The sequence below is a fragment of the Rhinolophus sinicus genome, linkage group LG13 (genome assembly GCF_036562045.2).
Source record: "Rhinolophus sinicus isolate RSC01 linkage group LG13, ASM3656204v1, whole genome shotgun sequence".
NCBI lineage: Eukaryota > Metazoa > Chordata > Mammalia > Chiroptera > Rhinolophidae > Rhinolophus > Rhinolophus sinicus.
The window spans coordinates 16,043,763-16,056,563 of NC_133762.1; the positions used below are offsets into that span (position 1 = coordinate 16,043,763).

General features: G+C 40.7%; 1 protein-coding gene across 8 annotated transcripts in view; it reads left to right on the plus strand.

The window, feature by feature from the left end:
• UBE2Q2 (ubiquitin conjugating enzyme E2 Q2) overlaps positions 1-11,785 on the plus strand; it is a 48,639-nt gene extending 36,854 nt beyond the window's left edge. For 3 of the 8 annotated variants that reach the window (XM_019751210.2, XM_019751213.2, XM_019751215.2), the window contains 4 exons: positions 2,261-2,309; positions 2,734-2,829; positions 7,454-7,520; positions 10,236-11,785. In XM_019751210.2, the coding sequence (XP_019606769.1) occupies positions 2,261-2,309; positions 2,734-2,829; positions 7,454-7,520; positions 10,236-10,267 (244 nt within the window). In that variant the 3' untranslated portion in view covers positions 10,268-11,785. The remainder of the gene's footprint in view (positions 1-2,260; positions 2,310-2,733; positions 2,830-7,453; positions 7,521-10,235) is intronic. The other 5 variants (XR_012491105.1, XM_019751214.2, XM_019751216.2 and 2 more) reach the window with 3 other exon arrangements.
• The last annotated feature ends 1,016 nt before the right edge of the window (positions 11,786-12,801 follow it).

Sequence of the window (12,801 nt, forward strand, 5' to 3'; positions counted from 1 at the left end):
TGTAACGTACATGCAGCAAATCCTTGTGAATGAGTGAACGAATGCGATAAGGAGGTGTGAGTTCACAGAGTAGAGGGGGTGAGGGTGATACCCACCCCCAGCCACCGCATTTCCATTCACTTTTGTGAAACCCCCCACACTTGGCCGTCTCTCGCTTCGCCCACTGTGGTGTAGAAACCACACATCTGTAGAAATGATCAGAGCCTGTTGCTGCTTGTCCCCTCCCCAGGGCGTGGCGAGTGGCTTGCAGCGGCTTTCTCGGGGGTGCTCCTTGGGCCCCCGGCACCCACGAAGAGCCCTCCCACCTCCGAGCAGCCGGTGGTCTCTGTCGGCGTGGATGTGCCGTCATCTGTAGGGTCTGTGTGTAAGAGGCAGCACTTTCTTTTACCCCTGTCTTGGGCTCAATGCTTAGAATCCCAGCCTGTTTCCTTCGCTAAGAAAGGGCAGGGTAACGACCGTTTTACATGGCCTGCCCCCACCACACACACACACTCTTCTGTTTCCATGTGATCATTGTCAAGAATTGGACTAGAACATGAGAGCTTTATATTTCTCATCTCTTTAGGCCATTCAGGAATCACGTTGTAGCCCGCTCTCCACGTGCGCTTTTGGAGCTGCTGCCCTGGTGTGGAGCCCAGCGAGGGCGCTGTGGGGGCGAGAGCCCCTGCACAGGCCTCTCAGCTTGTCCCCGCCGCTCTCCAGCCCCTGGCTGTGGGGGCTCCTCTGCCGGGCTGGGGAGCCTGGTGTGGCGCGGGGCCCCTTGCTCCTCGGTGGGGACCTCCACAGCTGATATGTCCCTCCCGATTCTAAGCCGGATGTGGGACCAACCCCTCCTACCAGGCTCCACGTGGCTTAGTTGAAGGAGTGCGGGCGGTTCTCAGGGAGGGTTTTCTGTGGTTCGGTTGTGACTTTGATGTGGGCGTGGGAGGAGGCGGGCACAGCGTTTACCTGCTCTGCTACCCTGACCGGCGGGCTCACTGTGTACAGGATACACTTCTGGCCCAGGGGGAGATTCAGAGAACTGGAGGTAGGTTTCTGTATTCTGGAGCACGGGAGAATATCCAAAGAAGTTTGCAGTCCCATGATTCTCCACCCAAATTTAGTATTTTGGATTTTTTCTCCTCTCCCATTAAACTTTTACTGTGAAAAGTCCCAGAGTTTGGGACAAGTAAGTACGAGAGACAGTTGCTTAAAGTCTCCAGGAGAGGGTGTTATTGAATGATTCCCATTATTGAATAATTTCACTGTAACTATTATTATTCATGATGATGGTCGACAGTAGATGTTTTTAGATTCCTTACTTCTCTGTCAAGTAATTTGGTTTAGTCAACACGAGGCTGCATTGGGTTGGCCTTAGTGCAAAATTCACAGTCCAGATGGTCTTGGCACGTTCCACTGGGGTTGGCGGTGGCTTTGGAAGAGTAGGGAGCAGAACGGCAGGTAACAGAAAGGCAGGCCTAGACGACAAAAAAAATTGTGCTGGATTCAGTTTTCAGTGATCAGTGGGTGTTGCTTATGTATTTTCAGGATTAGCAGGGTTTTCCTTCTTTACTTATCATTTCCTTGATTTTATTTTTAGGCCTGGTAGTTAATGTATTTTGAAGTTTAAAATAACTTTAAAGGAGGAATGGAATTATTTTGTTTGAGAGAGTGTTAAAAGACTGAAGGATCTTGATCTAATGAATGATTTCCTACAAGAGATCTGGGAAATCCCCAGAAGTCGGCTTGGTTAAGAGAACAGACCCCACGACTAGAAAGGGAGATGGAGGCGTCCCACAGAGGCGCCACGGCTAGAACGGTCCTCACAACAGAAAGAATAGAAACAATGTCAGCCGTTAACTGCAGATGTTCGCTGGTGTTGATATGGTGAAATCATTACTTCTACCTGAGGCAAAACATTACCGGCAGGGAAATTTCCAGATGAATAGAACATGTGAATGCCATTCAAGGAAGCTGGTTCTCATGACCCCAGTCTCTGTAATATTTAGGGCTAAGTTCTTAGTTTCTGTATCTTAAATGTCTAAGTATTCCAATACTCACAACCATTATTTTTTTAAAAAATTAAGACTGTATTAGAGCGATGACATTCGAATTTTTAAATTACCCATAACAGTCCTGTAACCCTAACAATGGTTTTCATTTTGCCTGTTATCTTCTAATCTTTACATGCACACATACTTTGGTAGTAATGGTACTTCAAAAGTTAAGAAGGAATACTGAAATCTAGAGAATTTTGTATGATTCCTGTTTTCTGTTTAAGGTATGTGTTGGGTGGTGGTGCGTTATGTATGGAACTTCTCACGAAACAGGTGACTATTTTCTTATGGTACTCATATTTTTCAATTCCATAGAGTGTTTTCATTATGTAAGTTAGATCCTCTGTTGTGATAGCACCTACATAGGAATTTTACTTTATTTTAATAGCAGCTACTTTTAATAATGGAAAGCTATGTACAGAAGGTACACCAGTGAAGTCACATTGTACTTCGTGCTAATCTGTGCAGTGATAGTTGTTCAAGGTTATAATTTGCTCACATTTGGCATCTAGAACATAGGTTTGTTTTCTTTTTTGTGAGATTTTGGAAACGGTCCAGCTTTACTTTTACGTTTGACTACAAGCTGCTTAATATTAACCTGCGGTTGTTGAGTTGTTCCCTGCCATTTTGTTAAGCGTTCCTAAGTGGGAAGCAGGAATACCTTGGTGTTTTACAGAAATGCCTTTTCTTCCTGCAGGGCTGGAGCAGCGCCTACTCCATTGAGTCCGTCATCATGCAGATCAACGCCACCCTGGTGAAAGGCAAAGCCAGGGTGCAGTTTGGAGCAAACAAGGTACTTTCGTTAGGTGTCCTCTGGATCAGGAGCTGTACTTCCTGTTATCCTGTGAGGCTTCTTCCTGTTCTGTTACTACTGTCCTGTTCTTCCCGTTCTGTTAGCCTGCTCATTTACTATGAGCACTCTATCATTTTAATTTTATTGTTGGTGTGTGTACATATATAGTTAAGCCCCAGTGAGCACTTAAACGTGTTAGGCTCTCGCCTGAACTTTTTACTTGTGGTAACTCTTTCAACCCTCCTAAGAACCTAAAAGTAGGTGCTCTCGTCCTCGTTTTGTAGATGAGGACGCTGAAGCACACAGGTCAGGTAACTCGTCTCAGGTCAGAGGAGGCCGAGCGAGGGCTGGGACCAGACAGTCTGGCGTTAAGTCTCCGCTCTTAACCGCTGAGTTCTGTTCTTACTACCGTATGTCAGAGACATCTTCCCATGTCTAATCGTAGGTATCTGGAAACGTTTAAGTGGGTCAAGGACCTACTCTGAAGTTACAAATGTGTTTTGGAAAAATATTTTCGTGATGGAAATCGTCCTGACCTAACATTCAAACAAAATCTGGCTGTCCCTCCAGTTCTGTGTGAATTCTGGTTCCACGCCTGTCCAAATAGTGTTAGATCTACGTGTGTGTCATAACCATGCTGCATGTCAGATCGCGGGCCCCCTAGACTCCGAGCTCACAGAGGAAGCAGGAAATTGAAAGGCTGTTTTCAAACATCATTTATTTAAGATGATCCTATAAAATAACTCGTATTTCCTTTTAGCTCTTTAACAGCTATTTCTTTAACAGTATATTCCTTCTTTATACTGGAACCAAATGCCATTTGTATAAAATCTAGAAGTTAATTAGTGAACACTACTGAATTCCTCAACTACTTTTAATTAGCATTTCTTAACAGCATGTATATTTCAGGTATTTTAAATTTGGCAATAGACTGATTATATAATAGAACACCAAATTTTTATTTTTTCTAATGATAAAATTTATGCTCACTATAGTTTCTAAAGTAGAAAAACTATAAAAAGCTCAAAAGTTATCTGTAATTTGACTATCTAGAAATACTGTTAACATTTTGGTGTACTTTTAGTCTTTTACATTTTTCTTCCTGGCATTTATTTATATGTAAAACTTGATGTTAAATATCATCATGCTTCAAAAAAAAAAAAAAAAAATTAGCGTGATTTTCTCTTTAAAAGAGAAAATACAAAAGGTTTAGAACAGTGATCTTTTTGAGTAATTGCAAGAACATTTCACCAGTAACTCACTGAGTGAACTTACCTCTCTGGGTGTCTGTATCTTCACAGAAATGCAATTGGTCTGGATAATTTAAGTCTCTTCCAGTTTTAAAATTCTATAATACCAGTACTCTCTCCTCTATCGTGGTTCAGTACCGTAGTCCTCTTAGAATCAATCAGTGCCAGTATAATTGCGTTAAACATTTCCATTTCCATGATTTGTAGTTTCCTTAGCAAGTAAACATAACCATTTTGCATAAAATGCTAAGTCAGGCAGCTAAAAATGTTTACATATTAAAGTATGTCTTAGAAGGTAAATTTTTCGAATGGATTATTATGATGAAAACTTAGTCTTCCATTTTTTTTCTTATTAAGAAATATTTGTCAATTAAGAATGTGGAAAGTTTGCTTGACATAATATGAGTTTTACCTTCCAGGATTCTAAACTCGTCAGGGAATAGTCTGAATGTTAACTACTATCAAAAAAGAGAGGTGCTAAGTGGTATTTAAAAATATACTACCATTTGTGTGTATGAAAGAGAGAGTGAGAGGATATATTATACAGATGTTTTTGTAAGTAGAGAATATCTCTGGGTGTTCACATAAGTGCTGACAACTATTGTTTCTGATAAGCGGATACTGAAATATTGAGGGGTGCGATTAGAGGTGGGAGGGAGACTTTGCTTACTGTAAATTGCTTGTGCTTTTTTAATTTCTTTTTGCCATGTAAGTATTACTTCAAAAATATTTAAAATATTTTAAAGGATACTATCAGCTATTGATTGAAAATGAATATTTGTCGCCTGAAAATATTACTAAATGATAGAAATGTATGTAATTCTGGAAAACAGGAGAAGTCGCCCGCCAGCACCTGTGCAAGTTGGAGGGAGGGTCCCATTGCTGGAGCCAAGCCCTGCGGCTTCGTGCAGGCAGGGTCCCTGCACAGTCTCGGACTTTAGCTCCCCAGGCTCAGCTGGCAGAAGCCCGGAGCAGGCCACGGGCAGGGGGTGTTGACCAGGCTGGTTTTCTGTTCAGTTCACATGGCACACAGCCTGTGAGGTTAACTCTGGGCTGGAGTCGTGAGAACGTAAAGTGGAGTTTTGCTGTTAGGCCTTTTAGCAGGAATTGGAGGGTCAGCCAGGCAAAGCAGTGCCCCTTAGAAGCCTCCCTTCACTGTATGCAGGGAACGGTAGGTGAGTGAAATAGTCAAGTCCTGGACACAGCCTCTGGGCAGGCGCCTAACCCATTTCTATCATCAGGAAAGGCACTGGGCTTTCCTGCAGCTCACAGGCCTCCAGCTACTGACCTACAGACTCCCTTAGTCAGTGACCACGTGCAGATGAGAGACCCGGCTTTTGTTTCTGCTTCCAGGCAGTGGGTGGGGCAGGGGTTGCTACCTGTACTAAGCAGTCCAGTCTTCTCTCTAAACGAGCAAGGCTGGGAAACCAAATCTGAGCTTCTCCAGGGTCATGGGGCTAAAGTGGCCTCATGTCAGTTGTGCCCACAGTTCTTGTCAGAACCACATATAAGTACTCTTTAGAGGAAAGCATTTCTGATTTAAGTCTGCAGGATTCCCAAAGGTTAAGAGCAAGCCAATAGGGAGTCAGAGTGAAAGAGCACAAGCACACAGAGGCAACCCGTCACCCATGGGTGGGCAGAAACTCCAAGTAAGACACGTGTTCCCGAAGACTGCAGGGCCAGGCATTATGAGATGCAGAATAGATACTTGATATTAGAATTGTTATATTAAATAATAGAATATTAGAATCTAACATAGAAAAAAAAAGAATCATAAAATTGAGCAAACAGTAAGACCATCAAGAATGATGAGACAGATTTGAAAAATAATGGCAGAGAATTTGCAGAAATGAAAAGTATAATTGTTGAAATGAGAAACTCGATGGAGTAGACATCAGAAGAGAGGATTGATTGATTAGAAGAAACAACTCAGAATGTCGCACAGAGACATGGGGATAGACAACATGACAGAAGTTAGGAGGTGGATATCAGAGCAAGGTCTAAAATATGTCGCGTTGGAATTTCAGGAGATAATAGAAAGTGAGAGAAATAGAAATCAGAATGTAAGCAAATCCAGATAATCAGTCAGAACAAATGTAAATGTGATATAGCTGTTGTGTCAAACAAAACAGATTTTCAAACAGAAAGCATCAGTGCTACTTAATGGTAAAAGTCTCAGCCAGGAGGGAATAATAATTTTTCACTTTATGTAGCTATTAACGTAGCCTGAAAATACAGATTAAAAACTGATTAAACTACAAGGAGAAACTGACAAACTCACTATTATAGCCGGAGACTTTAATGTGCCTTGGTTGTGGTAAGTTAAACGGACATGTCAAATACGTAGATTTGAATGACCAATAATTAGATACTGCTATCCTTCCCAAGCAAAAATGGAAAAAATGTCATCATATATTAATCCATACAGCAAGGAAGATTAAAAAATGATTGGTACCATACAGATCATATATTGTAAACATGAAGCAATTAAGGTTAGAAGGCAATAATGAAAAGGTGAATAAAAAGCTACATGGATCTGGAAATTAAACACACTTCTAAATCATGGTTTAGAAAAAGTCATATGAAAATTTCAGAATGCTTGGAATTGACCCTCCCCCACTGCCTCCCTCCCTCTTTCTCCCTGCTCTCCAAATGGTTACAGGATGAGCAGGAAAGAGAGTTTTCACTTAGAATGTGTTTATACATTTTTTATACTTGTGTGAATTTATTGAAAAACATTCTATGACATAATATATGTGTACGCCTCTATGCAGAATGCTCATGGTATGTTCTTTGGAAGTTAGGATGTAGGTCAGTTGTCTGGAGGGGACCAAAGAAATCCTAACTGGGCTCCTTAAAACAGGCTCTAAAAGAGGCCTCCTTTAGTCATGGCTTGGGACCATTTACGGGCATTCTTTAGACTTTTAATTCAAAGTGTCATTTACATGTATAGTCCTCAAAGCTTAACGTTTTCTTCTGTGATGGTAATATTCTGTAGTTTGTTCTTTTGGACATAAGTTAGGAGGAAGAGAGTGCATTCTACTTGGGTCCCAGGGGCCCCCTTTAACTGGATTCATCCGTGGGAGGGACACCGGTCCTGTAAGGCCTGGTATTTGTCCAGTGGTAGGACTATCAGAATGAACTGTGAGGCTTGTAGATTGTTACTGGAGTACAGTTTTGGTTTTGTTAGCCTTCTAAAATGGTAGAGAATAATGAAATTGAGAAATGAGGGTATTCAGTTAAAATTCTTTTTGAAATGGAAATATAATTGTTTCCTGTGTTCTTTTAAACACAGTGGTGACACATCCATAAATTTCTTGTCATGATTTTCATCTACTTAGAGTTTTGATTTAAAATGTATAATTCTCTTTCAGAATCAATATAATCTAGCAAGAGCCCAACAATCTTATAATTCCATTGTACAGATACACGAGAAAAATGGTATGTTTAATTCAATATGTATTTATTGCCATTTTTGAAATTTGACATAATGTACTGTTGATATTTATCCTGTTTTATTTTTGTTTTTGCTTTAATTTCTTATAAAGTACAGTTATTACAGTGAAAAAATGTAACTTGAGGCTACACACACTGTGCTTCATGTGAAATGGTGTCAGTAACTGAGTCAGAATCCAAACTTGACTCCATTAAAGAATGGGTCACTTTATTCACTTGGAATATATAGTATCAGGAGAGGAACTGAGTTAAAGGCAGCCCTGCAAGTGGAGTTCGTATTGTTACGACTGAGTAAATGCAATCAGGACCAGAACCAGCTGTCTCTGAGCCTCTTCAGACTCTACTTAATGTTTTTACAATCTTACACATATATCTACTCCGGTAAAAAAGTTCTAATTTCAGTATCCACTTAAGAGTATTCATTTGAGTTGCAAATTTTAAAAAATCTTAACACGTCTTGCACAAACTTTATTGGCGTTACTTAAATTTTGCTTGTATTCACAATGCACATTTTGAGTGTGTCTAACAGTGAGGTAATAAAACAAGTAGTCTTGGAATTAGATGACCTATTTTCAGTGCCATTTGTGTCACTCACTAGTTCTGTGGCCCTGAGCAAGTCATTACCGCTCAGCCTCAGTTTCCTCATCTGTCATACAACGGCATGACATCTATCTTGTCAAACTGGTGAGGAAAAAAGGAGTAGTGTGCTCACATTTTGTAACTGAGTGCTGCTGTGAGACATCCGCTGTAGCTGTAGCATGGGAGCGACACTGACTGTCGGTGTGCAGAGCAAAGAAAGTAATAGAAAGTAGTTTTCTTTAGGGGAGTATTTACTCGTATAGTCAACTGTTCTTTACTTTGCTAGAAATGTGGTGACTTAAGATTTCTGTTTTGTGCTCATTTTTATTTTAATGACAAAACAAACTTGTCACTTCTTCAGTGAGAGTAGCACAGGCACACCTCAGAAATATTCCAGGTTTGGTTCCAGACCATCACAATAAAGCGAGTATCCCAACACACTGAGTCGTAATTTTTTTGCTGGTGAAGGTCTTGCCTTCAATTTGTAAAAAACGCAACATCTCAAGCTCAATAAAATGAGGTGTGCCTGTATTCCAAGCAGTTTTCAAGTTCTGAAGAGGGAAATGGTAAGACGAGAGCAAAGCCGGGTTTTTCTAAACCTGTTTCCCCCAAAATAAGACCTAGTCGGATCACCAGCTCTAATGCATCTTTTGAAGCAAAAATCAATATAAGACCCGGTCTTATATAATATGTAAAATAAATACCGGGTCTTACATTAATTTTTGCTCCAAAAGATGCATTAGAGCTGATGGTCCAGCTGGGTCTTATTTTTGGGGAAACACGGAATCATCATCTCCAGCACCCTAACTGAGTAGACCCAGAACTGCCTGTGTACTTCAGAACTATGTAGCTGTCCCACAAACTATGGGATAGTCACACTGTTCTCATGGCAATGTCATACCAGACAACTTAGTCTCATTTGCTTAGAGCTTAGGTTTTTGTAGAATCTGGAAGCAATCGTATTTTTTCTTATTTCTTATTTATTTTTGAAACAAACATTGTAGTCAGCATTCAGAAATGTTTATGGGAAGTGCTGTATTTGAGAAAGTGGGTGTGTGCAAGCTTCGAGTGTTAGGTTTGAGTCAGGACATGGATTCTCTGTGTGGTCTCAGGCATCACCTGCTGAGCTGGCCTCCTCACCGGAGCAGTGACATCACTGCAGTGATGAAGCCAAGTTCCAGGACTTTGTTTGGGGGAAAGTTATTTCCTGGGAGGTTTACTTTTAAATACAGAATCCAAATGGAATCTGAAACCTAGCTTCTAATCTTGTGTCTGTACTGTCACATTAGCTAGACATGCCATTAACATGGAGATCTTATGTTGACAACACAAGGACAATTTATTCATAGAAAAGAACTTTGTACAGTCAGTCCCAACTTCGGGTGGTTTCACTTAGGATTTTCCAACCTTACGATGGTGCAGAAGCGATACTCATGCCATAGAAACCTTACGTGGAATTTGAATTTCAATCTTCCTGGGCAAGCATATGTGGCATGGTACTCTGGTGCTGCTGGGCGGTGGCAGCGCTGTTCCTCCCAGAGGCTGTGAGCGTGAGGGTCAACAACGGCACTGGGCAGCATGCTCCTGCGTTAGGGGACTGGGCCCAAGTGTGGGCTGAGGCGGTGTGATGGGGCACGTGACCCGATCATAAGCCGAGGAGCATCTACTGTGAACACATCAAAATGTTTTGTGACCAACCCAGGTGTGAGCTTAATTTTTATAATAGCTTTAAGCATTATGAGTAGAGAAAGTAGCTAACCTTAATGAAATGCCATTTCTCCTAGTTGGTTTAAGAATTAAAGTATTTTGCGGGCGCTGGGTGAAAACGGTGAAGGGGTTAAGAAGTACAAATTGGTAGTTATGAAGTAGTCGTGGGGATGTAGAGTACTGCGTAGGGAATACGATCAATAATATTGTAGTAACTATGTATGCTGCCAGGTGGGTACTAGACCTATCAGGGGATCACTGTGTAAGTTATGTAAATGTCTAATCACTGCGTTGTACATCTCAAACTAATATAACATTGAATGTCAACTGTAATTGAAAAATACAAAATTTAAAAAGTTAATACTAAAACAAACAAAGTATTTTAACGTTTCTTTTTTTTCCATTCTGTTTCAGGCTGGTACACCCCTCCAAAGGAAGATGGCTAAATGTGTTGACTGTCACATGCTTGGACCAATGTTGCTTTAAAGAAAATCTTTCCAACATGCAGACACAAGCTTTGAGTGCCCCTGTAACAGCAGTACCGAAGACGTTAGCTAATAGATATTTTAGTGGATAATCTGTCAACTGACATCCTCTATAAGTTATAGCCTTTTCATTTTGCTCTTTTTAGATATCCTGGACTGAGCAGTGGGGCCTTTACTGTATTTTTCCTGATAAATATACATACTGGCCACTCCTTATCATCTCTTTTTCTTGAAATCTGTTAGGCAGGCAGGTCAGCATCAGGTGACCAAAGGTGCGACTTGAGGATAACTTTCCCATTCTGAGCTTGTGCGTTACGAGAACTTACAGTATATTGTTCATTTTAGAGCCAATAAAAGTTTAATCGATGTTTAATATTGGTTTAGAAAATGTAAGGTCTTCTGAATCGCGGTAGCTTTTTCAGGTTGAAACCATTTTATGATATTGCCAAAATACTGACAGGACACCTACTCAATAAATTGTTACACTTTTTCATGCCATGTGAAGATGTGAGCTGTTTCCCGAAGACGTGCTCTTGAGTTGTGTTGTGCTTTTTAGGCAAAGCGAAGCAAGGCTGGACCAAGCAAGCAGGGAAGGCTTGTGAGTAGTGACTCCCCTGGGGCATCAGTCGTGCTTGGCTGAATCTGCTGCTTACCAGTTCAGTGTTTCTTGTGAAGAAGAGACTAAGTCATTTCCATTTTATTAACGGGATGTTGCAATTATCTGTACCTAATAAACTTACAAATTGGGTGGCACAAAGACAGACTCCTTGAGCAAAAGCTGCACGGTTAAGTATAAAAAGATCCCTAAATGTGGAGACTTTTAAAATGTTTGTTATAGTCACAACAATGGCTTTTACTGAAAGACTAATGGGAACTCTACACACGTTAACTCTTTTCTAAAACCTGACTCAGATCAGTGTACTCTCCATTTTATTGCCTTACCTGAATGAGTCCTGTTTGATTGGTAATAGATTTTTTATATACGCATGTTTGATTTAAAAGTAACTTCTAGTTGTTAAGCACTTTTAAAATGAAATCCAGAAGCACATTTTTCTGCACAAACTAGTTACAAAATTCAAAAGTGTTTCTTATGCATTTGCTTGAAGATTCCAACTTTCACTTTGTAAACCACATTGGAGAGGCTCTGCACTTCTGCATTGTGTGGTTAAGAGGACAGTAGAAAAAGATTTTCTTGCCTTTTCTTGTTCACATCTCTGTATAGTTCTGATTGCCAGCTGCTCAGATAACAAGTGACAAGGCAGAATTCTTTAAAGCATTACAGTTCCTTAGACCTAAGGCTAAATCTTGAATCCATTATTGAATTCTTTAATATCCTGATGGCTAGCAGAGTGACAGCTGCACATTTGGCATGCTTTGCTTTTTTGGATTTTATTTTTCATTGCAGATTTATTTGGCAATGTACAGTAAATTTTGTAAACTTGCATCAAGTTTATGAATAAAGAATCATTTAAAAATTAACTGTCATTTTCCCTCATAAGAAATACTCTTTGCTCCAGGTGTCTGTAGGTTCTATTGAATTTCTGGAATAGGATTGTATATGGTGTGATGGGGTGAGGAAGAGAGGGAGACTCGTTTAACAAGAGAAAGCTAGAGACGCCAAGAATGGTGTGTACAGGTGTGGCATACTCAGGTTTTCCTCAACTTTTTCCCTCCCCCACACTCATTCTTTAATAAAAATTCTTCATGGCTGTCCCAAGGTCCCCCAGTTAGAATAATCTGCTCCCTCTTTGTGTGCCCATAGCCTCCTCCTTATTCACAGTCGCCAGGTTATCCCACCTACAAGAATTCCGGAGGTAGGAAGGAATACTCGAGGCACAGAGCATCTGGGCTCTGCCCTGCTTCTCGGAGATTTTTCTGTGTTGATTTCGTCTTTGCATTGAATGTTATGTCTGGACGTGCAGTCATGTTACTCCGTCCAGAGGTAGATAATGGTCCTGTCTTCTAGTGTCTCCTTCCATGAGGAAATCTTTAGAAGCCCCCACCCCACCCCCGGCACACTCCCCTCACTTTTCCTTGGCTAGAACTGGGGCCTGTGTCTACCCCTAAATTAATGGCTAGTGAAGAGAATGAAACCATCATTAGTTTGGACCAGTGGTTCTCAACATATAATTTGGGGAACCCTGGAGACCCCTGACACCCTATTAGGAGGTTTTTAAGGTCAAAAGTATTTTCTAATGCTAAAACATTATTTGCAATTTTCATTCTCATTCTCTCAAGTGTACAGTCGTGTTTTCCAGAAGATACATGACATGATATTGCAGCAGACTGAATTCAGAAGCCGAGCCAGCTGCCTCCATTAAGCCAGAAATTAGAGGTTAGCAAAATGTAAAGGCATCACTATTCACTGTTGGGAGAGATAGGGTTATTTTTTTTCTCCAGAAAAACGTTATTTTGGTAATGTGTAGTGGATTTATTACTTTCAGGCTGTCCAAACTTTTTTCAACGTTTTTTACCAAGGGCCATATGCGGTAAAA